General features: G+C 38.5%; 1 protein-coding gene across 6 annotated transcripts in view; it reads left to right on the top strand.

Annotated features, from left to right (window-relative positions):
* The window catches only part of ankrd44 (ankyrin repeat domain 44), a 33,990-nt gene continuing 9,707 nt past the window's right edge, over positions 1 to 24,283 (top strand). For 2 of the 6 annotated variants that reach the window (XM_079822344.1, XM_079822342.1), the window contains exons 1-15: positions 66 to 501; positions 9,969 to 10,052; positions 11,415 to 11,493; positions 11,741 to 11,811; positions 12,014 to 12,214; positions 13,823 to 13,910; positions 14,339 to 14,481; positions 14,573 to 14,785; positions 14,869 to 14,947; positions 15,291 to 15,405; positions 15,506 to 15,588; positions 17,593 to 17,710; positions 18,306 to 18,374; positions 20,411 to 20,551; positions 21,840 to 21,905. In XM_079822344.1, the coding sequence (XP_079678470.1) occupies positions 475 to 501; positions 9,969 to 10,052; positions 11,415 to 11,493; positions 11,741 to 11,811; positions 12,014 to 12,214; positions 13,823 to 13,910; positions 14,339 to 14,481; positions 14,573 to 14,785; positions 14,869 to 14,947; positions 15,291 to 15,405; positions 15,506 to 15,588; positions 17,593 to 17,710; positions 18,306 to 18,374; positions 20,411 to 20,551; positions 21,840 to 21,905 (1,577 nt within the window). In that variant the 5' untranslated portion in view covers positions 66 to 474. Of the gene's footprint in view, positions 502 to 9,968; positions 10,053 to 11,414; positions 11,494 to 11,740; positions 11,812 to 12,013; positions 12,215 to 13,822; positions 13,911 to 14,338; positions 14,482 to 14,572; positions 14,786 to 14,868; positions 14,948 to 15,290; positions 15,406 to 15,505; positions 15,589 to 17,592; positions 17,831 to 18,305; positions 18,375 to 20,410; positions 20,552 to 21,839; positions 21,906 to 24,283 lie in introns of those variants that run through there. The other 4 variants (XM_079822345.1, XM_079822343.1, XR_013816927.1 and 1 more) reach the window with 4 other exon arrangements.

Below are 24,283 nucleotides of genomic sequence, written 5' to 3'. Positions count from 1 at the left end.
ATAGTAGGATCCCGAAAATAGCAAGGGGGAAGCGTACAAAAAACGCTGACTTCCTGTATTTTCTTATAACGAATGAATACATAACGCAGAACATAAGCGAGTGAGATATAATATCTGAAATCGGTATCGCTGTTGTTGCCGCTGCTGTAAATGCGGATTGTTTACAGCAGCCGCCGCATCCTTTCCTCCCTCCCCTTTTCCTCTTTCCCGGAGCCCCGGATCGCTGGTGGTGAGGCAGCGGCCACAGCTGCTCCTGCTGACCGAAGATAGCGCCTGCAGACCCGGCCACGGCCGTCACATCACCACGGGCCCCTGGAGGGTGCGATCCACATCAAAAGCAGGAAGCAAGCTTTTGATGCCACATCATTGTGCAGCATCATCCTCTCGTGAAAAAAAGCGAACAGGCTCGTCTGGATTTTATTAATCTTCACCTCTAGGTCTTTTCAGGAGTTTGGATGTGCTGTTTCACATGATATGGCTGTTCTTAAACTAGTCGAGCAGGTAATTGCACAAGGTTTTTTGAATTAATATATTTTTGATTGCTAAATGCTGCTTGGATCTAACTGAGGGGTTTGCACATGATTAAATGTTATTTTCAATGAATGCATAATGTGATGCTCCATATATGATTGCTGCAGAAACTGCATGATTTATGAGCAGCATATGCATTGCATGAGGCATATAAAAAACATGACAGCACATGCAAGTCTGTTTCTGTGGTCATGCATTTGATTTAGCTAAAACGACATTATTCTTGTTGGGAGATTAACGTCTACCTGAAAGTCAAAAACATCCTGAGCAATTCGTGCAAGTCGTTGTTCACATTTATTGCATAACTTGTGTAAGGAAAATGATCTGCTTTCATCTAGAGAACAAACTTCCGTCTGCTGTAGTGATGCTGATGTTGATATGGCTCTTAAATCTAATCTGCACACCGAGTTTTGAGAATAAAACAGCTATTATATCATCATCAGCCCACCTTGTCAGTTTTCTGTTTTAACTAGTGTAAGTTGAATACCAATGGTTTATCTCCACCCAGCTAAAGTTCAGATAGTCAAGTTCCTTTTTCTCATGAACATCATGATTGTTCACTGAATCATTAGTGACAATGACAGTAATTTAGGTTCCAACAATGCTTTTTGTTTGTAAAAGAATGATTTCATTGTCATCTGATTTTATCAGTGATATATTGAGTACTGCTTCTTTATTCATGCAAGCTATATTACACACTTGGAATGACATGTTACGTCTTTTGAGTCTAGTCACCTCTACTAATTGTTAGTTTTTCCTATGTCATTTGGTGGGCCAAAAGTGAGAAGGTTTAGTTTTTGTGTCGAGTAGACCTACTTCCCTAACGGTCATGTGATGCCGTCATATTATCTAGACACTATTGCAAATATTCTAGGAGGTTGTCCTTGCAACAAGTAACTTGATGTCTATCAGGGGCCCCATGGACTTCATGTCAAGGTCAAGAAGATTTTTCAGCTGTGAGACTGTAGAGACTAAATCTAAGTGTGTACTAAATCTTTGCACACTAAACATTCCATTAAAGGAATGTTTTGGATTCAAACAAGTATATCTATCTACAGCTTCATGTTGTCGATTGCCACAGAAAATAACACCTACTCGTCCTTCAATTTGTAATAACAAACAAAATGATGTGTACAGTAAAACATTTACAAAAAAGGGTGAGAGATTCCAGAGGGTTTAAAGTTCCCATGACGTGGATTTTTTCTGAGGTGTACTTATATTGTTGGTATGATTTTTACATCATAAAATGTCATAATTTAGAGATAAAAGGCATTTTTCTATCCTGATTTTAGCCCTCTGGCTTGAATGCTCTGTTTGAAGGGGAGTGTCTGCTGTGAGACTTCAGTGTAAACGCCCACTGTTGTGATTGGCTGACATCTTTGCATTTGAAATGCGTATTACATGTGGAACCCCTCTCGAATACTACGTTGTTTTACTATTACAGCTGTCGAGATTAACGAATCGTAAAAATGTTGATTATAGCATTATTTTTAGATCTTTCCCCATCACATGAAAAGCTGCAGTGATCAGCATTGAGTACAGACAGTCTGTTTATCGCGTGAATGCAGTGATCTCGTCATTGCAGCGCTAATTATCTCACAAAATGCTTTTACCACAACTAACAGCAAACACGACATTGATATGAATACAGTAAGAGCTTCGTTGTGCAGCATAACAGCGTCATTCATTATAATGGGAGTTTGGGCAAGTGTGCAGATATACTCGTGACACGTGATTGACAGATCCGAACATTATAAAGAGAGTGTTCTTTGATCGCTCTCTGTAGTCTAATCACAATTTAAATAACATTTGTTTCATGCTACTAAGAGAAACAATGCGAAGTTGATGGTTTAGTCCCTGGCTTGATTCACTGATGCATGAACAGTATTAAAAGATTTAGAAAGAAAGTCTGTGTGAACTTGAATAATTATCTATCAGAAATCACTGATCACAGATCAGGCATTAAAGCTACACTATGTAACTTTTCCGTCCACTAGAGGTCGCCTGTTCAAAACAAAGGCGTAGTTTGTTTGAGTGCAGAATCTTGGGACATGTGGTCTTCACCTCACAGCCGGTGGAAAACAGTCAGGATAGGACTCGGGCAGAAATCATGTTCATGGATGCGATTATTAACGTTACTGTAGTGAAGCAGAGCAGGACCGAGTGTTGTGGAGCTGAGCAAGGCCGCAGGAGCGATTGAAGAGCGGGACTGTTATTATGGCATAATCGCCGGCGGGACTTTTATTATGAAAACGGTTGCCGGCGCCACTTCCTCTTTTCCAGTGGCGCCTCCAGAAATTTTTCATAGGGGTGGCCAGATGGGGCCACTTAAAATCTTGGGGTGGCACACCAAAACTAGAAACCATCATTTCAGAATTGTATTCTACTGGTGTAGTAAACCGGCCTGTAGAAAACTATCAGAAAGACTTAAGGAAACTCCTACTGATATACTTTGGTTTATTGTGTTATATTTAATGTTACTAATTATATAATGTGCATAGACTAATAACAGTACAGTTAACATTTTGAGTTGCACAACAATTCTGTTTTATTTTGCAATTATATTTGGCATAAGGTGTACATTTATTGCAAACAAAACAGTTACTGGGGAAAAGCAGATACTGGCAGATACAAATAAAAGCATCCTCCTCCTCATCCTCACTATTACTAAGCCTCTCTTGCTCCCCTGCCATCTCTTTCACTCCTCCTTCTGCACTTTTCTTCTTAAAATAAGAAGAGATGTCTGTGGACTTTCTCTTCATTGTCTGAAAATTGACATAACATGCACCAGCTAACGACGTTAGCTAGGTAACGTTAACTCTTGTCAAAACGTGTCAAAGACACATCAAAAAGCTGCTGTAACAGTATACTGTAACCATTTGGCACTTAAAAAGCACGTCACGACACATAATTCCCCGTCTTCTTTTACTAAAGAATATTTTTTGACTTATTTACGGTAGTCTTCTTCGTCTTCTTACTTCTTTTGAAATTGTTGACTGACGGGCACGCGCTGACCTGTACTGTTGCTGTCTGAGCGCGTAACAGCGGCATCGGGGGAGGGGCGGGGCGGGCTGTGTGTGATCCATAAGGTGTGATCGAAGGTCTAGAGCGGCTTGCCTGCCTGGCTATGCATTAGGGATGAAATGCATGACTGATGCTAATAAAATTTATACTGGCCATGGGGTGGCCAGGAGTCGGCCAGGGGTGGCGCCACTGCTCTTTTCCAGTCATGAGTATGAGGTAATGCAACTCTGTTTATCGTATTAGATATATCTGAGTGTGTTGAAAAGGAAGTTATGACGTTCGCTCGGCGGCTGCTATGACACTTGTTCACACTGCAGTGAGAGTAAAGTGTTTCACTGAATAAAACCGGAAACCGAGGGTGACGCAGATATGACTCAATCGACAGGCGACTCCCTCACACGCATAGCTCACACGTCCCGGTTCCTTGGTTAAAATAGCAATTTCTCACGATTTACAAATAGTTGGAAACATTTGGGATATTCTAAGTACTCAACTGAACAAAATATATAACACTGGCCTAGTGGTTTCTGGATATTTTACTGCAAAAATCCTACATAGTTCACCTTTAATGAACAATGTTACTCACTGTTTGTGGCGGTGCTGTCGAATCCATATCGTAAAAGTCTGTTTGTAAAGCCTGTGCTGACATTGCGACTGAATTAAATGTAAAAAAAATAAACTGAATCCATTTTCTCCAAATTCTCTGGGCGGGAAAAGCAGAGAAAGGGGCAGAAACATTTCCCTGTATGACGACATATAGGGAAGATTCCAGATTGGCCCAGCTGAGCTTTCATTTTCTCAAAGGCAGAGCAGGATACCCAGGGCTTGGTTTACACCTATCACAATTTCTAGCCACTGGGGGACCATAAACAGGCTTGGGGTACTCATATTAATGTTAAAAAAAAAACTCATAAAGTGAAATTTTCATGTCATGGGACATTTAAAGTGTTCAGATCATATTTTTGACAGAACTTAAATTTGACAGAACTTAAATTAATTTGTTCGTATATGTCCATATTGGAGCTGTATTTTTTTTTTTTTTATGTTTTACAAAATGCAGTTAAGATAATAATGAAGTATGTTTAATGTATTTTTTTTACATTCACTAGTTTGAAACGTTTGCTTTCTAAAGACTGGTCAAAAATTAGGGCATTAACTGTAGTAATTTTATACATTATACATCATTTGATACAAATCTGAGATTAGCACTTAACTTTTTTTCCACAAATATTTTATTTAAAAAAAGATATTTTTGACTGAAAAAAAAAAAGTAAAAAAAAAAACTAAATTTGTTTTTCTCAGTCAGTTTTTTTTTTTTGGAAAAAGAAAAAAAATATTTGTGGAAAGAAGTCAAGTGCTAATCTCAGATATGTACTTAATAACAAGTAATTATTTTTCCAGAATATATTTTGTTTAGTATAATGAATGCTAACTGTTTAATTTTTTTAATTTTAATATTAATTAAATTTAATATTTTCATCATACTGTAAATTGATTTTTGTATACATAAAAATATATACAGTTGCATTTCTATTTATCAATGAGGTCCCTCACAAGGATATCGTTGAACTTGGGGGTTCTTAGAATGAAAAAGTTTGAAATTTATCTTTAGTGGTGGTACTACCTTTTTTGGTGAATTGGTTTTTTTTGTACTTCCGTTTATGCTTCAGAAATAAAGTGTAAAGGTACTGGAATTACTGAGGAGAGTAGTTTTTTTCTGTGTCATGACAAGAGTTGAAATATTGGATAATACTTTAACACATTTAGATTTTACATTCATTTATTTAGCAGACATTGTGGCGGTTTAAAATGAGGAACATCTCAAGCGTATAATGTTGTAAAGTTGTTTAAGTCTTGTGGCAATAAAAACTGTGTATTTTAACGTTTATTCTGGCACATTGCCTTTCCCCTTAGACTTCCATTGAAAGTGCATTAATGTAAACGCATGTCTTGTTTGTTTTTACAAACTTCAAATATTTTTTTGTGTGGTAATTGACACCATGCCCTAGAAAGTTTAACTTCCATTAAATCCATGACATTTATTTAGAAAGTTAATATGTGACACTAAGTGTTCGGAGCGTCAGTAATGTTTACAGTCATTTTGGTCTTGTGTACAGTTTGATATCCATACTTTGCCCCAAAGAGGAAAGGAACAGGAAGTTGTTGAATCTCAACATTCCCCTCTCTCATGCTTTTTTGTAGTCTCAGAGGGTTACATGACACAAGTTCAGAGAGCCGAGAGGGAGGAAATAGAGGATAGTGTGTTTGCTACTTATACATCAGTGCTTAAGATTTTAGATGGTTCAGTTATTCTCTTCATGACAAACAGTATAGATTTTGATTTTTACACTTTAGATTATGATCTTAGTTATAGCTTTGGTTCTATCCATCAGTTGTTGTTTGGACCGAGGCAGATCTGAATGCGAGTTTGCAGTTGTAACAAAGGGGCGGGTTTAAGTGGACAAGTTCAAGTTTGGTTAAAAATTACAAGTTCAAAAAACAAAACCTATGCAGGGATGAATTGTTCACAATAAGATTGATAACATGCTTTTAGAAAATAGATTGGGTTAAGTTCCATTTCATGCTGATTTTTCACATCTGGGAAAAACGCTGTCACAAGGAACTAGATTTCAGTTTCGCAGTTCATTTATAACGAGTCCTCAGCAGTTCCTCATTTCTGCTGTTTTAAAGAAGAACCTGCAGTGTCAAAAGTGAAGAAACCTCAGCCCTCATTGGCTAAGACTTTTTTTAACTCACTTCTATTGGTTGTGAAGTTAGATGATGGGAACAAGGAGTTGGGGGGGAGGCCGTGTAGCCTAATGCATGTCAACAATGGCTTCAGTGTTTAAGCGTTTGGCTTTGGCATGGAGTGGCGCTGGGAGGTCGGGGAATGTCCTCATTTGTGATGAGCCCCGTCCAGATCCCTGCTTGTGCCAGCGCTCAGCAATCTCATCCTGAAACTTTGCGGTGCCATAACACAGACAGCACTGTTGTCACCAGCTGTTGTGTTCTCTTTCCAGGGAGAGACGAGATGTGTGCTTGTGTATGCGATCAAAACAGAGGCAACATCTCATAGTGAAGAGAATTCAACATTGTGTTCTCATAGATTCAATGCTTTCATAAAAGAGCTAAATAAGGATGGCCTGGGGCCAGCGTGAGAGAGTTTGGGCCAATTCTGTGTTGTAAATCTTACATTTGTTGATCTTGTGCATGTGTTTTTATGCCTTGCAAACTTAAATATTTGGTTTATTGAATTTATTGAATGTTCTGCTGATTTAAATGTCACCAAGAGAAGATGGTTCAATGGGGAACTAATTATTAAAGGGTATTTTTAATATGAAATCCTCTAAGAAAGTGTAATTGCTCAGATTTTGCTCTTTCATCGCTCAGGAGATGTTTCAGCTTTGTTTTTTGTTGTTGAGAGGAATAAAAATAGAAACAACTGAATTGAGACAAATGGTTGACTTGCAGTAAAGATCACATGAGGTCACATTTATTGTTGTCCGGCAAATTTTCGCAGGTGAAATCTGGGCCATTTTAATAGAAATCCAAAGGATTTCAGATTTTGCAACGGGTTCAAATTTGTCACGTGCTGAGAAAGCTGCTTGATTCAAAAGTGACTTCTTTGTGTGAGCTTTGTGTAAAATATTTCACATTGCTCAGATAATTTGGTGTTTGAGTTTATTTCGAAATATCTGTCATTTTAACTGCCATTTGCTCTACATTTAATATCATTGTTGTGTAGAGGAAACAATTGAGATAGTAAAGAGATCTCATTTATAATTACATAATACACTCACCTAAAGGATTATTAGGAACACCTGTTCAATTTCTCATGAATGCAATTATCTAATCAACCAATCACATGGCAGTTGCTTCAATGCATTTAGGGGTGTGGTCCTGGTCAAGACAATCTCCAAACTGAATGTCAGAATGGGAAAGAAAGGTGATTTAAGCAATTTTGAGCATGGCATGGTTGTTGGTGCCAGACGGGCCGGTCTGAGTATTTCACAATCTGCTCAGTCACGCAAACCATTTCTAGGGTTTACAAAGAATGGTGTGAAAAGGGAAAAACATCCAGTATGCGGCAGTCCTGTGGGCGAAAATGCCTTGTTGATGCTAGAGGTCAGAGGAGAATGGGCCGACTGATTCAAGCTGATAGAAGAGCAACTTTGACTGAAATAACGACTCGTTACAACCGAGGTATGCAGCAAAGCACAACACGCACAACCTTGAGGCGGATGGGCTACAACGGCAGAAGACCCCACCGGGTACCACTCATCTCCACTACAAATAGGAAAAAGAGGCTACAATTTGCACGAGCTCACCAAAATTGGACAGTTGAAGACTGGAAAAATGTTGCCTGGTCTGATGAGTCTCGATTTCTGTTGAGACATTCAGATGGTAGAGTCAGAATTTGGCGTAAACAGAATGAGAACATGGATCCATCATGCCTTGTTACCACTGTGCAGGCTGGTGGTGGTGGTGTAATGGTGTGGGGGATGTTTTCTTGGCACACTTTAGGCCCCTTAGTGCAAATTGGGCATCGTTTAAATGCCACGGCCTACCTGAGCATTGTTTCTGACCATGTCCATCCCTTTATGACCACCATGTACCCATCCTCTGATGGCTACTTCCAGCAGGATAATGCACCATGTCACAAAGCTCGAATAATTTCAAATTGGTTTCTTGAACATGACAATGAGTTCACTGTACTAAAATGGCCCCCACAGTCACCAGATCTCAACCCAATAGAGCATCTTTGGGATGTGGTGGAACGGGAGCTTCATGCCCTGGATGTGCATCCCACAAATCTCCATCAACTGCAAGATGCTATCCTATCAATATGGGCCAACATTTCTAAAGAATGCTTTCAGCACCTTGTTGAATCAATGCCACGTAGAATTAAGACAGTTCTGAAGATGAAAGGGGGTCAAACACAGTATTAGTATGGTGTTCCTAATAATCCTTTAGGTGAGTGTATATTATATGCTAAAATGCATGACAATGAAAATGAAATGCATTCTGCCTTCTTGTGCATTATGCGTTCTTTTAGAGAGATGAGTAACTTGAAATGACTAACAGAAATGACTGATGGCTTGTGGCAAATTGGCACAGCATAGATCGTTTTTTATGGATGATGAAATGAGTTTGAAGTGAGTGGGTGTTAGATGGCCTGTTTCTGCAGCTGAAAATAGAGCAGATCTCAACAACACATCTCCTGTTGTTTGCGTGCATGCATGTTAAAGAGAAAGTCAAAGAGTGAAATAAGTTTTTCTTAGAAACATGCATGAAAAATGTATTTATAATTTTCATTAAACTTCTTTACAATGTAACGCCACTACAGCTATCAATTCATAGGATTTGCAATGTATGGTATGCTGATATACTAGTATGACATTAAAAGGTGACACAATCCTCGTCCTTAGTGTTAAACCCTGAAACACAGTATGTGTTGATTTGCATGTTGGCTTGACTGCATGTGTTCTGTTGTATAGCGGAAGTGAAAATGCTTTCCACGCTTCCTCTGTGTTGCTTCTGAGAAGGTGAAAAAAAGCAACAGGAAGTGAGATGTGGGGGTTATTGCAGATAGAGACACTGGAAGTATATGCAGCAAAGTTTGGCTCAAACCACCTCTGTGTCGCTGTGCCTCTTATCCCACGCATGTGTCAGATTATCGTGGTTTTCATTGCGTTGCCCTTAATGTTTGGAAGTTGGCTTTTGAATTCAAGAAAATAGAGTTTATAAATATATTTGAGATCAGTTTAGTCTTTAGTCTCTCTCTCTCTATACACACGTACTGAAGATGTTAATTATGTAGAGGAAGCATGACTTTAATTCATTGTGTGGTGCAAAGCTTCCTTGAGGCTCTTTGGGACCCGATTTGGCCTCCCTGTAATGACTCCATTTTATGGAAATGGTGAGGCTGTGTGGTTTCAAAGCCTACTTGTCTGGTTGTGTTAGTGATTTATGCTGAGAAACAGATTCGAAGAACTTATCGTTTGAACTGAACGACAAATTTATTCCAGGAGATATAAACATTGCGTTTGTGTATTCAGCACAAGGGTAATCTAGATAGTTGTATTTTTTGAAGGAAATGTGGTGCTTACCGTTGCATAACTTGCTGCTACAATGTTATAGTGGTTGCAAGGACATTGCTGTATGATGCGGAGGTGTTCTGAGTGGTTTTTAGTGTGTTCCTATGTGGTTGCTGTGTTTTGGGTGGTTGCTAGCATTTGGCTTTGTTTAAATTTGTAACCTTAAAGGTGCAGTCACAAGGAATGTCAATTATCTATCGTCTGTACCAATGTATGAATCGTCTATTTATCTATAGTCAATAGTGTAGCAACAGAGTCAATTTCAAACCAATGCTTCATGCCTTTCTTCTTTAAATAATCTCTTGTTTTTCACAGCCACCCCTCGTCCAAGCCATCTTTAATGGAGACCCTGATGAGATTCGTGTGCTCATATGTAAATCTGAAGACATCAATGCACTGGTATGAATCAGTTTCTTCTATTCTTCTATCTCTTTGTTTCCTGCAGCACAATAGTCGAGAAACCCCATGGAAAACCGCCAGAGATTTATATACATTTGTCTCAGTAAAGACGGCAGGACACAAAACAGTTTTCAAGGCCATTCTTCTTCCAGAATATTTATTTATTCTGCTTGTCTGTCTGTGTCCGCCCCAATGGCTCCAGCAAGAATTAGCTCGCTGTCCGAATGTTTTTTTGAAAGGGCCGCTGGACAAATTCATGATTTCAGGCTGCATGTGCAAACAGGTTCAGACAATACACACGTTGAGATGTCACCACAGCAAGTGTGTGAACGCATTAATACACACTGACATCTCCATCAGTGATTGTAGAAAGCCAGTCAATGCTCCTTTGTTGAGGATCCCTTGCTATGACTCCCAATCAGCAAACTTCCATTTAGAAGTCACCATGTTTATGCCCAATTTTCTGTGAAAGCTTTGCAGTCCATAATCAGTTTTTAAAAAATGTACAAGATTTTAAGGTGTGAAAATTGTGGAATGTACTGTTTAGATCACATGAGTCTGGTTTGAATGACTCATATTTCATTCTAGGGTTGATGTAGATTTCCTATTGAAACAGGAAGTTAGGGCAAGACATATAGAATGGCTCATCCTTTTTTTTAATTAGCTAGTAGTTTTTTTTATGCCACAGCTTGCAACATATGATTTGTTGCTTGCTCTTGCAATGTGGTTGTAGATGGAATCTGATTAATATTTTGTCCATTTTATTAGACAAAAAAAGTATACCTCCAAGTGCAAGATACACTACCATTTAAACCAGGGGTGTCAAAATCAGTTCCTTGAGGGCCAATGTCCTGCAGAGTTTAGGTCAAAAAAAAAAAAAGCAGCACAACTGATTTTATCATATTCATTATTGTTATAATAATAATAATAAGAATAAAGTGTTTCTTGATTAATAAAGGATCATATGACACTGAAGACTGGAGTAATGACTGCTGAAAATTAGGAATAAATGACTTTCAAATATATTAAAACTGTTATTTTAAATTGCAATAATACCTCACAATATTACTGTTTTACTGTACTTGTGATCATAAATGCAGCCTTGGTGAACACAAGACTTCTTTTAAAAACATTTTAAAAAATGTACAGACCCCCAAACGTTTGAACAACAGTCATGAATATTTATTCCTGGTAAAGGAAGACTGTAGTTCCTAAACGTGTATCAGCTTTTGAGATTACAGTAGCATATAGATGGGTTCAAAGCTTACAGGCATGTAGTAAAAGCCACAAAAACCTTGATTTGATTTAATTTTTAACATCATCTTTCCATCACCTCTTTCTATGTGTCTCAATCTCTCTCAGGACACTGAGAAGCGTGCTCCCCTTCATGCAGCAGCCTTCCTCGGAGATGCTGAGATCATAGAGCTCCTCATTGTGTCAGGTACAGCTGCTCTCTTTCTTTCTCTCTCTCTCTCCCTCCCTCCCTCCTTTCCTTCCCTACCTCCCTTCCATGGTACCTTTACAGCATCTCATAGAAAATAAATGCATGTTCAAAACCCAATTCAAAAGAATAGTTTACTCCAAAATAAAAATGCTGTCATCATTTACTGTTTTCTATGTAATTTTTTTTAGGTAGACTATTCCTTTAAAAAATATTGTTTAATGTCTCTTGTACTACTTCATTTTAGGGGCTCGGGTCAATGCCAAAGACAACATGTGGTTGACTCCACTCCACAGGGCAGTGGCATCACGCAGCGAGGTGGGCTTAGTTGTTAAACACGCAAACATGTTTGAATGAGAAACAGATGCTGTGTGATGTTGTCACGCGGCAGGATGCCTTTAAAACAATGCTAATCATATGCAGCAACTCTTGTGTGATTAGAAAAAAGATTTTTACTCTGCTCAAGTACACAATATAGTGACACAGTAGTCAACAATCGTTTTCTTTTGCACAAATCTAGGAGGCTGTTCGTGTGTTGATCCGTCAGTCTGCTGATGTTAATGCACGGGATAAGAACTGGCAGACTCCGCTGCATGTCGCAGCCGCTAACAAGGCCCTGCGCTGTGCTGAAGTCATCATCCCGCTCCTGAGTAGTGTCAATGTTTCAGATCGCGGGGGACGCACCGCCCTACACCACGCCGCTCTCAATGGGCACACGGAGGTATTGCTAGTCGAGACAGTTCACCCAAAAATTAAAATTAGCCCATGATTTACTCACGCTCAAGCCATCCTGGGTGTATATGACACTCTTCTTTCAGACGAATACAATCAGTTATATTAAAAAATGTCCTGGTTATTCCAAAGCCCTTTATAATGGCAGTGAATGGGAGCCCAAAATTTGAAGCCCAAAAAAGTGCATCCATCCATTATAAAAGTATTCCACACAGCTCTGGGGGGTTAATAAAGAGAAAAAAAACATACTAAAATAAAATATCTAGCCTCCACCAGACGTCTTCCATATTCAACTTATGAAGAAAGTGTAAAGCCTCTCGCAGTTCAAGCTGCTTACGCATGTCTAGTACCCATCTGACGGCATACGTTGTTCAATTACGTGTTTTTCGTAAGTTGAATACGGAAGGCGGTCTGGGTTAGCCTAGAAATCTAGACGCACCCTAGTGGCAGCAAATCTAATTTGCATCCAGGGTAGTCTAGCTACTCTCCGTTGGCGTGCGAGCTGGAAAAACCAAACTCTGGTCAGGCCAATCACATCGTGTATAGAGTCAGTGGGCGGGCTTAACATAATGACGGCAGAGTTGACACGGTTCCACGTGCTACTTGTAAACAAAGAAGCTGGCGAACAGCGGCCTTTTGAATCGGCTTTGGCCGCGACTCTGGAAGACTTGGAGTTAAGCTTTTCTTTGAGAAAAGAACAAAGAAAGGCACTGAAGTCATGCTTAAGAAAGGAATATGTGTTCGGAGTTTTGCCGACCGGATACGGCGAAAGTTTAATCTATCAACTAGCTCCGCTTCTGGTTGGTAGTAGCACTATCCTATTGCGTGCAGAGGGAATTTGAAAGACAACCGTTTATCCCGCCCCTCAGATTGAGCCCTGCCAATGGTGAGTACCCAGACCCAACATCTTGATGTGGGTCTGGCTTGTCAGGCTAGGGCTTGGGGAAGCTGGATATTTTACTTTATAAAGTTATAAATATGGATATTTTTAGTACAAAAATGCATCGCTTTGCTGCAAAATGCCTTTATTAACCCCCCGGAGGATTACTTTTATAATGGATGGATGCACTTTTTTGGGCTTCAAATTTTGGGCTCCCATTCACCGCCATTTATAATGCTTGGATTAGTCAGGACATTTTTTTTTTATATAACTCCAATTGTATTCGTCTGAAAGAAGAATGTCATATACACATAGGATGGCTTGAGGGTGAGTAAATCATTGGGTAATTTTCATTTTTGGGTGAACTATCCCTTTAATTCATAGCAATATGGAATTAGATCATATTTTATTTTGCTGCAGTGTAACTAAATAAATGTTGCAAGTCCAAAGGACTCAGGCAGTGACGATCCAACTGGGTTATGATACAAAGTCTCAACACAGAGAGAAATTTCTTGAGCTCTCAACAATGCAGAATGGTTTAGAAAGTCATTATATGACTTGTGACACAAACACGCAGCACACAATAAGAGATTCTGGAGACCCATAATTACTGACGCATTACTGACTCATGATTTACTGCCTGTTGAGACTGACACATGCATTCTCTCCATCTCAATCTTGTCACTGTTATTCACTTTCCTTTATCTCTATCTTCAGATGGTTAGCCTCCTCCTGGCCAAGGGTGCCAACATCAATGCCTTTGATAAGAAAGACTGCCGTGCACTGCACTGGGCAGCATATATGGGTGAGGGAACTGTCCTATTAAAAACTGTGACTTGTACGCCCTTGTTTTCTTTTATTTTTTTTCAGTGGAACACAAAAGGAGTTGCTGCTCTCTTCCATTCAAATGTGAAAAATAGTTATGATGGGGTTGATAAGCTCCAAAAAGGACATACAATCACCACTCATGTAGTACTACTACTAACTCTACAGTAATATTGTAGTTGTTGTTTTAATGGGGTGTAAGCTGACATCTTCAAGTTATGGTTAGAATGCAGTTAGAATGACAAACAAATGGTTTAAGAAAAGTCCGAAGCATAATCCACATGGTTTGAAATTACATGATGAAGAGTAACTAAACAGTAACAGTAAAGTAACAGTTTTTTTTATTTTGGAGTGAACTGTTTAATTTGCTATACATGCATTCATGAGCTCCTTTCTATACTGTTGCAGGTCACTTAGATGTAGTGTGTTTACTGGTGAGTCAAGGGGCAGAGATCAGCTGCAAGGACAAGAGGGGATACACACCTCTACACGCTGCTGCTTCCAACGGTCAGATCGCTGTGGTGAAACACCTGCTCAGCCTGGCTGTAGAGGTACCCCAGATGCAAATAGATACATATAGGGAAGGGAGCATGGGGTCATTGAAAAAATATCTGACCATTACATTGTATTCTTCACTCGTAGATAGATGAAGCCAATGCCTTTGGGAACACAGCACTGCATGTGGCGTGTTTTAATGGGCAGGACGCAGTGGTCAGCGAGCTGATCGACTATGGTGCTAATGTCAGTCAGCCAAATAACAAGGGCTTCACACCTCTCCACTTTGCTGCTGCGTCCACCCATGGTGCTCTGTGTCTGGAGTTCCTGGTCAACAGTGGCGCTGATGTCAACGTCCAGGTATGCCCAACTTCGACTAAATATCGACAGATAGTCCAAATCCTGTGTGCTTTGTCAATAAACATTTTGGGATGTTTCCTCAGAGTCGAGATGGGAAAAGCCCTCTTCATTTGACTGCAGTGCACGGACGATTCACACGCTCCCAGACGCTCATCCAAAACGGTAAAGCTGTTTTTAACTGGCTGAAGGACCATTCACACAGAATGCGTTATTGCGGTTAAAATGCGAGACAGTGGAATAAAAAAAGCAAAGTCTAGAGATATGTTTTTTTATGAACTTAGAAAGCCATGTCATGCACAAGAATATGCAAAAGACGCAAGACAAGTTCAACTGTCAAACATGTCTGTCTATCGTGTTTACATCAAAAAAACAATGGAAAAGTAGCTCAGCGGAATGGAAAACCTGTTCTGTGTGTACGGCCCCTAAGATGTCTCTATCTAAACTGCTTCTGATAACGACTGATTTGCATGTACACTGTGAGTACAGTTGTGCGTTTTTGATACAGGTGGAGAGATTGACTGTGTCGATAAGGATGGAAACACTCCGCTGCATGTCGCTGCTCGATACGGCCATGAACTTTTAATAAACACTCTAATCACAAGTGGAGCTGACTGCACCAGGTTTGACTCTGCATTTTGATCTTTGTTTAAAATCTTGGTAAAGCATCATTACTTGTTGTCTCTGATAGACTATTTCTTTCTCCCCTATATTCTCCTGCAGAAGAGGGGTACACGGCATGTTCCCTTTGCATCTGGCCGCTCTGAATGCTCATTCCGACTGCTGCCGTAAACTCCTCTCCTCAGGTACTAACTATGCCACTGAATCAAACTAGTTGCACTGCAATTACACTCCAAACCTAGGGGAAACCTTTTTTGCCTAAAATGTGCATGAAATGTAAACATTAAGACAGAAGATGCAAGTTTGAATCTGGCTCTGGACATTTCCTGATCCCGTTCCTTTTACTTCTCCTTATTATTTCCTGTTTGCTCCATAGTGTTTAACTTTACTTTACTCTACTGAAATAAGTATCTTAAGCTTGCTCACCAAGGCTGCACGTATATGATCAAAATGCAGTAAAAACTGTTTTTAAAGAACTATTTTCTATTTAAATATATTTTAAAATGTAATGTATCCCTGTCATGACAAAGCGGATTTTCAGCAGCCATTACTTCAGTCTTCAGTGTCATATAATTCTTCAGAAATCATTCTAATATGCTTATTTGATTAATAGCCTAATTATTATTATCAAACATTTTTGTCAGGATTGCTCGATGAATTGAACATTCAAAAGAACAGCATTTATTTGAAATAGAAATCTTTTGAAACATCATAAATACAAAGTTCTGTCATGAAACTTTACATGGCTGATAGGTCCTTAACCTGCTTGCAATCACATCATTCTCTATGGGGCACAGCTGATGTATCAGTAACCAATGAGCTTGCATGCTCAACCTGTCAATACTTGGTTAGCATTTGCCTTAGTAGTGCAACTACAGCCTGCTTTCACAAACCCTCCACCTTCCCCAGCTCCACCTGTATAGATCTGTTATGGGTAATTAATGTACGCTATATTGTACAGCAGCAGCATGTCTGACTTGCTCACAACAGCTTGTCGTGTATGTATTGGCAATAGCAAGTCCTGTACTTGCTCTGCAGCAGCAGTAATAGCAGCAGCAGTAATAGTAGCAGCAGCAGCGTAGCAGAGCTATTCCGCCAAGAGCAAATATCAGCATTCTCATACCCATTACCATGTTAAATACTCTAAGAGTGATCATGAGAAATGTCTTTACTGTCACTTTTGAACAAGTTGATGCATTCTTGCTGAATGAAATAATTAATCCTTTCCGAATAAAATTATTTGTAAAGATTTAATGTCATTGACCACAAATCACCAGGTGTGGGAGACTGAGCACTCATTATTGAGGCTTTTATATGTTCTTTCAAGCAATTAAAAAGATCACTCCTTGATATCCATTTCCCTGAGAAAGTTTTCTTATCTGGATGATTTTAAGTCATCTGATTTGTAAATCATCAGTTCCTGATCTTACATGCTCTTGTGCCTAAATGGGAGCAAATCCCTGCAGCCATGTTCCATAATCTAGTGAAAAACATTCCCAGAAAACTATAAGTTGTTACTATTGATGCCCATCATTTTGAAATGAAATATTCAGTAATCACTGTCTATGGTCCACATCATTTTGACGATATAGTGTTTTTGTCTTTATTGAGTTGAGAAGGGGACCAAGTACTGAGCCATGTGGTATCCCTCAAATTGATGTGACCCAGACACCCCTCATCTTTAAAAAAAAAAAAAGACTTTTTGTGTTAAATGCAACTCTTCCTTATGTAATTAGGTTTATTCTGTGAGTTGAAGATCTTTTGTCTCGCAATTGATTGGCATGATTTTTTCCTAATGTCTTTGCTGACGTCTGGGATGCCCTTATTTACGTGTGCTTGCTTAACTTGGACTCTTGATCATGGGATTGTTGTAGAGAAAACATTAGATTGTAGATGCTGTAGATCTGTACTTTTAAACCGTTCTGCTTGGTTGCACATGTGTGTTCTCACCTGTGTGATCGATGGGTGTTTGTCTTGTGTGCACCGTCTTTGTTTTTTTCCTGCACTAACATACCTTCTCTCCCTGTCTCTCTTTCTTTCACATTGTCTCTTTTTTTGGACTCCTTTTTCCCCATTTCATTCTTTTCCCCTCCTGCGGTCTGACACTGTGGCTGTCTGCGTCTGGTTGTGGGGGCACTTTCCTCTTCTGTGTACTGCATCTTCCTCCCTACCTTTCCATTCCTCTACAGGACGGAGGTATAGCATAATGTGCCCTCTCAATAATGACTCGGTCCTATCTGCAGGCTTTCAAATCGATACGCCAGACAACCTCGGGAGGACATGTCTACATGCCGCGGCTGCGGGCGGGTGAGTCTGTCTGTCTTGCAGACAGTCCTGTTAGACTGCGGGAAAAAATACCTGTGATCAGGTGTTGTGCTGGTGTTGGCTAAGCTTACTTTTCAAAAACATATTTCAAAAATCTAGCTTAGCTGAAATTAAACGCATTGTAGAGCAATACAAATAGGTAGAGTCTTAAGCAATAAGATGACTGGAACTTTTAACTGAAAGGCGGGACATCCTTTCCTACAGCTGCCCTATTGAGCATTGCAATTTCTCCCTTTTGTTTTTCTACAATTGGTCTGTCTGTTTCCTTATTCTGTTTCTGATTGGACCATTTCTAACAACAGTTATATTATGTGGAACGTGATACAAAATTTAGAAGTCAATGATTTATATATATACTCAAATACAATACCTATAAATTCATACTACAATGCCAAAACCAATGACTATCCCGTCTTCCATTGTTCAGACAAATGCCGGTAGTTTTGACCTGTTGTGTGTCTGCATACCAGCTCATGGCTTCTCTCTCTCTCTCTCTCTCTCTCTCTCTCTCTCTCTCTCTCTCTCTCTCTCTCTCTCTCTCTCTCTCCTCTCTCTCTCTCTCTCTCTCTCTCTCAAGTAATGTGGAATGTGTGAAGCTACTGCTTAGCAGCGGAGCTGATTATAACCGCAGGGACAAACATGGAAGGTAAGTTATTGGTAAATGTGATGCATTTACATCAGGATAATTGCTCATTCACTTTTCATGCCTGTGCTCACTTCAGCTGCAGTTAAGTACTGAATCTTCTACATAGACAATAATAATAATAATTATTAAATATTTTAATTGCATTAAGAAAACAAAAAAAAAACTACGAAAAAAATAAATACGTATTTTAAATGGTTAGCTTAGTGGACAACTGTTACTTTTGGAATACAGTAACAATTTAAGCATTTTTAACTTGATCATTTATATATAAATAATTTTTAAGTAATATAGTACAGATTTTAGTGTCATATATATTATAGATAAAGATGAAATAATTTTTCATGAATCGTTTTCAGACTCAAATCTCATGTTTGTTTGTTTTTTACATTTTCTCAGCTGGTTTGTTTGTAGAAACTCCAAGTACAGATATCACTACACACCAGTGGTGGCTGGTGCTAAAAATGTTTGAGAGGGCGCCAACAAACCGAGTTATTAATGCAGGACTGAATGTACTAATTTTTAAATAACCATTTAACAAGTGATATAATAATGTATCATTACTGTGTCGCCATTACTATGTCGCCTTTGGCTTGGCTTGCTCAGTTGGGGACACTCAATTTTCAACTAATCCAAATAAATCTAACTAGTAAACTAATTAACCATATAAACTAAATTACTGATCTAATGCCCACATTGTCACTGTATAATAATTGAAATGAGCTAGATGACATCACCGTTTTCTCGGGAGCGGCTGTACGGCCGAATAAAATTCTTTTGCATTATTTTCCTGTTTAACACTGTGAAGCTGCTTTGAAACAATCTGCATTGTAAAATGCGCTATACAAATAAAGTTGACTTGACTACTGCTTAGCTAAAATATGGAAAATTCAGCATTTAAAGCATGCCATAAAGTAGGGCTGGGCGATATGGCCAGAAAATTATATCTGTATTTTTGGGCTGAAGGGCGACCGGCGATGTATGGTATATTCTACAATTTTCATGTGCAAAAAATGGGTAAATCGCATTACATTCTTACATTGTAACATTACAATCTAAAAACAAAATCAAGCTTTTTAAAGCAGAATTTAAATTCGCTAAACTAATAATGAAAATAAATAAAAACAAAAGCACAGACTAGTTTCACAGACTAGCTATTTTGATTCCACTAACAATAGTCACTTTACAGTTTGAATTCCTACATATGGCACATTTTTGTTCACCAACAACAACAACAACAAATATTTTAGCAAAAAGTATATTATATATATTATTGCGCTCCTATTATATTGCCGTCTGTTTGACGCCTGTTCACGGAAGCAAAGAAGTTTGTGCTTGAGAGGGCTCGTCCGCTTCTGACAGCAAAATGGAAATATTTGCTTGACTTTCTAACATTTACTGATGATAATATGTCCGTGAAATGTATGTTATGTGTACTGAGGAAATGATTGTATGTCACTTCAGCTTAAAGATTATTTATAAAATTATGTTGGTTCCCACCAATCGCTGCACAAGTTAAGGTTTCATATTATGACGAAAGCACTTTAGTGCCAGAGCTGTGTATCTCTCTATGGCTCTGGTTAGTGCCAAATAACTTAAATTGTATCTTCTTCTATACACTTTGTTAGTGCTAGCCCTCCCGGAACCCATAGAAAATGCATTGCAGTGCCTGCAGTTAAAAAAAAACATTATTTGGATTGAGGTCTATGAGAACAGTCTGGGCGATTCTCGGCCAGAGTGAAATTGTCAAAAAGGAGGCGGTACTTCACAGAACGTGACTTGATGCTAATTTGACTTTATATCCAGAGGCAGAACAGTCTTAAATAGTGACAGCTAGCCTAACTCTGTGGTTGAATATGATTGAAAAATCCGTCCATTTCGCACTTTGGTGGTGCGTTGCCCTATCGCCCTAATGAAGAAACCCCCCCTGCTTCACATCATTCCTTTTGTACAAATTTTTTTGTACTCTAAACTTTTAGATTATACTTAAATTTGTTCAACTTTATTGTTCCTCTCTCTTTTGTCATGGCCGTTGACAGGACCCCTCTCCACTATGCGGCAGCTAGTCGACACTTTCAGTGCCTGGAGACTCTGGTGTCCTGCGGTACCTGCATTAATGCCACTGACCATTGGGGGCGCTCTGCTGTGCACTACGCTGCTGCTTCTGATCTCGACAAGAGGTATACACATTTACATAAACAGCAACATCTGTGTTTTCCTCGTCCAAGATTCAGTTGAAAAATGGATTTTGTCACTGAGTTTATAAAAATAAACAAATATCGCGTTTTCAGTAACAGACTTATAATGGAGCCTTTTTGGGGCCTGATATTCTGAAATGTTTAAATGCAAAACACTGCAGCTCATCAGTCTAAATCATACTTCATCCTAATCATAGTTTGTACATTTAACGTTGGGGTCAAAACATCCCCACATGTATATTTTACAGTGCACAAATGGAGCTAGTTGTGGCAAGCAAATGTCTAACAATTAAATGATGTAGACTCCAGCAGCTGTAGTCCAACATCAGGTGAAATCGAGTGCACTGCCAATCCTCATCTCTAGAGACTGCTAGGAGCAACAGTAACATATATCCGTGTTACCATGGCAACCAAAGGCTATTTTTAAGTCTCATGTCATTGTGATAGTTTGTGTGCAGAGACAGGGGTTTGACGTCAAGTTGCGGAAACACCTTTGCGCTTAGTTTAATTAGATTAGCTGCCAGATTTCATTGGCAAAAAAAAAAAGATTGTGAATAATGAGTTGATAACTAACCTAGTACCATAGTACCATTTTAATTATCATAGTTTATTTTTGGTAACACTTTATTTTACCGTTTCCTTGTTACACATTATTACATGTAGTTATTATAGTAATTGCTAAAGTAATTAATATAGTAATTAATAAATTGTGCATAATTACAAGCAACTAACACTAAACCAAACCATAAGCCTAACCCTGTAGTAAGTGCATGTAGTTGTGTATGTAAATTATTATTACTCAGTACTTAAATGTATAATTACACTGTAATAAATTGTAACTTGATTGATTAATACTAAGATACCACAGTTTTATTTCACAGACATAAAATTATTTATATTATTGTTATTAATTACAAATATGTATGATTAACATTGAATTAACAGGATGTGATTCTTTTTTCTTCCGTATTTATACAGATTTCAGTGTTTTTTCAACCTTAAAAGTATCCTAAAAAAAAAAAAAAAAAAAAAAATATATATATATATATATATATATATATATATATATATATATATATATATATATATATATATATATATATTTATATATTTATTATTATTATTTAGCTGATCACATGCCTGATTACATTTTATATTACAGTACAATTAGTTATTTTGTATTTATTTGATGCTTTTTTGGAAAAAATATTTATTGTTAATTTTTGTTGAATGAGAAGTGTTTATGTTTAAAATGTTGTTTTCTCTGAAGGCGGCGTGTGGTCCTGGAACCAGAGAGTGATGGTGTTCAAGCTGAGAGGGAGAAGGAGGCAGCTCTGTGAGTGTCTCTGGAGTTGAAGAGCAGAACGGTCCATGTCTGCTCAGACTCATCTCTCTCTCCCCCCTCTATGTCTCACCTTCACTCGCACTGTTTATACTTGTGCTGCTCTGAAGCCAATTTATTGGGTTTTTGTGTCTGCGTGCATCTGTAACCTCATAATTTGAATGACAACCTTAATGTGCTTTCCCTCTCTCTGCTTCCACAGTAGTACACATACACAATTATGCATTATGTGTTCACACATACTTATACATATACACACACACACACACACACACACACACACACACACACACACACACACACACACACACACACACATATATATATATATATATATATATATATATATATTAGGGCTGTGCAATTAATCGAATTTCGATTTCGATTTCGATTTTGCCTCCCAACGATCACCAAAATAGTACAATCGAGAAAAAACGATTATTTTGCCTTGCGTTCTGAATGAAACGCGCACGCGCTCATCCGCCCCTCCCGAAGCCACAAATCTCTCTCAGTTCGTGAGTCTCGTGTGCCTATCATCCGCTGGAATTTAAAAACTCTGCGCGAGTAAAGATGGCAGAAGGAGGGCAGTTACAGCAGCGTTTGGTGAGCAAAAAAGGCAAAACCAACTCCGTTGTCTGGGAACAGTTTGGCTTCGAGGAATCAGACGACGATCAGAAACATGCTGCGTGCAAGATTTGCTACATGTAGTGTCTGCAACGCAAGGGAACATCACGAATTTGTTTAACCACTTGAAAATTAAACAGAGTGACCGATGACAATCTAATAAAGAAACAAAAACTGACGAGAGCAGGGGTGCCGTGTAAACGTCCTTTTTTCCCCTCATATTTTTCAAATAATTCTCTCTTTGTAAACTTTGTTCAATGCATGCGAGTGCTGCCGTATGTTTGAATATGACCAGTCGTTTTCACCGTCATCACCCGGGTTTAGTGCTTTAGGGTTTAGGTTTAGAATGAGAAGCCGCGCGCGCTGTGAGAAAATGTGTCTCTGTGCGTTCATCCGAGAGCGCGCACACGTCTCAGCGCGCAAATATTGAGTTCTCTTTCAAGTCTTGCTCTTAAACGGACAAACTCACACAAAACGTATGTCAACATGTCCATCTTGATGAGTATCCTAGCAGACATAGTCTGTATATGCCTTAAGTGAACTTTATACAGTCGAGAAAGACGACGCATATCCGATCCGGATTGAATAGCTTTTGTAAGTTTAATAGGATTAATCTTTAATTTATGCACTCAAATATGCAATGTTATTTTACATTTGAGACATTTCTGTACCTGAAAACTAATGTTAGACGTACCTGAAAAGCATATCTAGCCGAACCATATTGTTGATCTTATTTATTTGTGATTATCATTTTTACGTGAATACTTTTATACTTTGATTTGAATATATGTTATATTATTTATTTTAATAGTTCAAAAAGTACAACAAATGTTACAATTTCAATTGAATTGTTGAAAGGTGTATTTTTAATAAATACAACACATTCCCAAAGTCATGTGAAATAATCGTGTTACATAATCGTGATTTCAATATTGACCAAAATAATCGTGATTATGATTTTTTCCATAATCGAGCAGCCCTAATATATATATATATATATATATATATATATATATATATATATATATATATATATATATATATATATATATATATATATATATATAATATATACATATATATATAATATATACATATATATATTTATACACTATATTGCTAAAAGTATTGGAACACCCCGCCAAATCATTGAATTGGGGGTTATGGTGTGGGGGTTGTTTTTCAGGGGTTGGGCTTGGCCCCTTAGTTCCAGTGAAAGGAACACTTAATGCTTCAGCATACCAAGACATTTTGGACAATTTCATGCTCCCAACTTTGTGGGAACAGTTTGGGGATGGCCTCTTCCGGTTCCAACAAAACTGTGCACAAAGCAAGGTCCATAAATACATGAGCGAGTTTGGTGTGGAGGAACTTGACTGGCCTGCACAGACATACATACATACAGTATATATGAATATGAACAATATCATACGAATAGGTGTGTGATAAGGCTTCAAATCAGTACGACTGTTATTAGGCCATAGGCAATCAAAGCTGTGCTGATATAGTGTCATATCGCATGACTATGAGTGTGATATTGGTCATGGAATGGATAATCCACGGCTAGCTATGCATTAAATTATGTTAATGCACGACATGGAAGCAAAGAACCACCCGACACCGTTTCTATGTGGTATTAGCAGTATATCGCATGGCTGGAAAAGCCTCTCTGCCAATCAGATTCGAGAACCAGAACTAACTGTTTTGTGTGTGTGTGTGTGTGTGTGTGTGTGTGTGTATATTTTTTT

The sequence above is a fragment of the Gobio gobio genome (genome assembly GCF_949357685.1).
Source record: "Gobio gobio genome assembly, chromosome: 7".
Taxonomy (NCBI): Eukaryota; Metazoa; Chordata; class Actinopteri; order Cypriniformes; family Gobionidae; genus Gobio; species Gobio gobio.
This window is presented reverse-complemented; position numbering and strand designations above follow the sequence as displayed.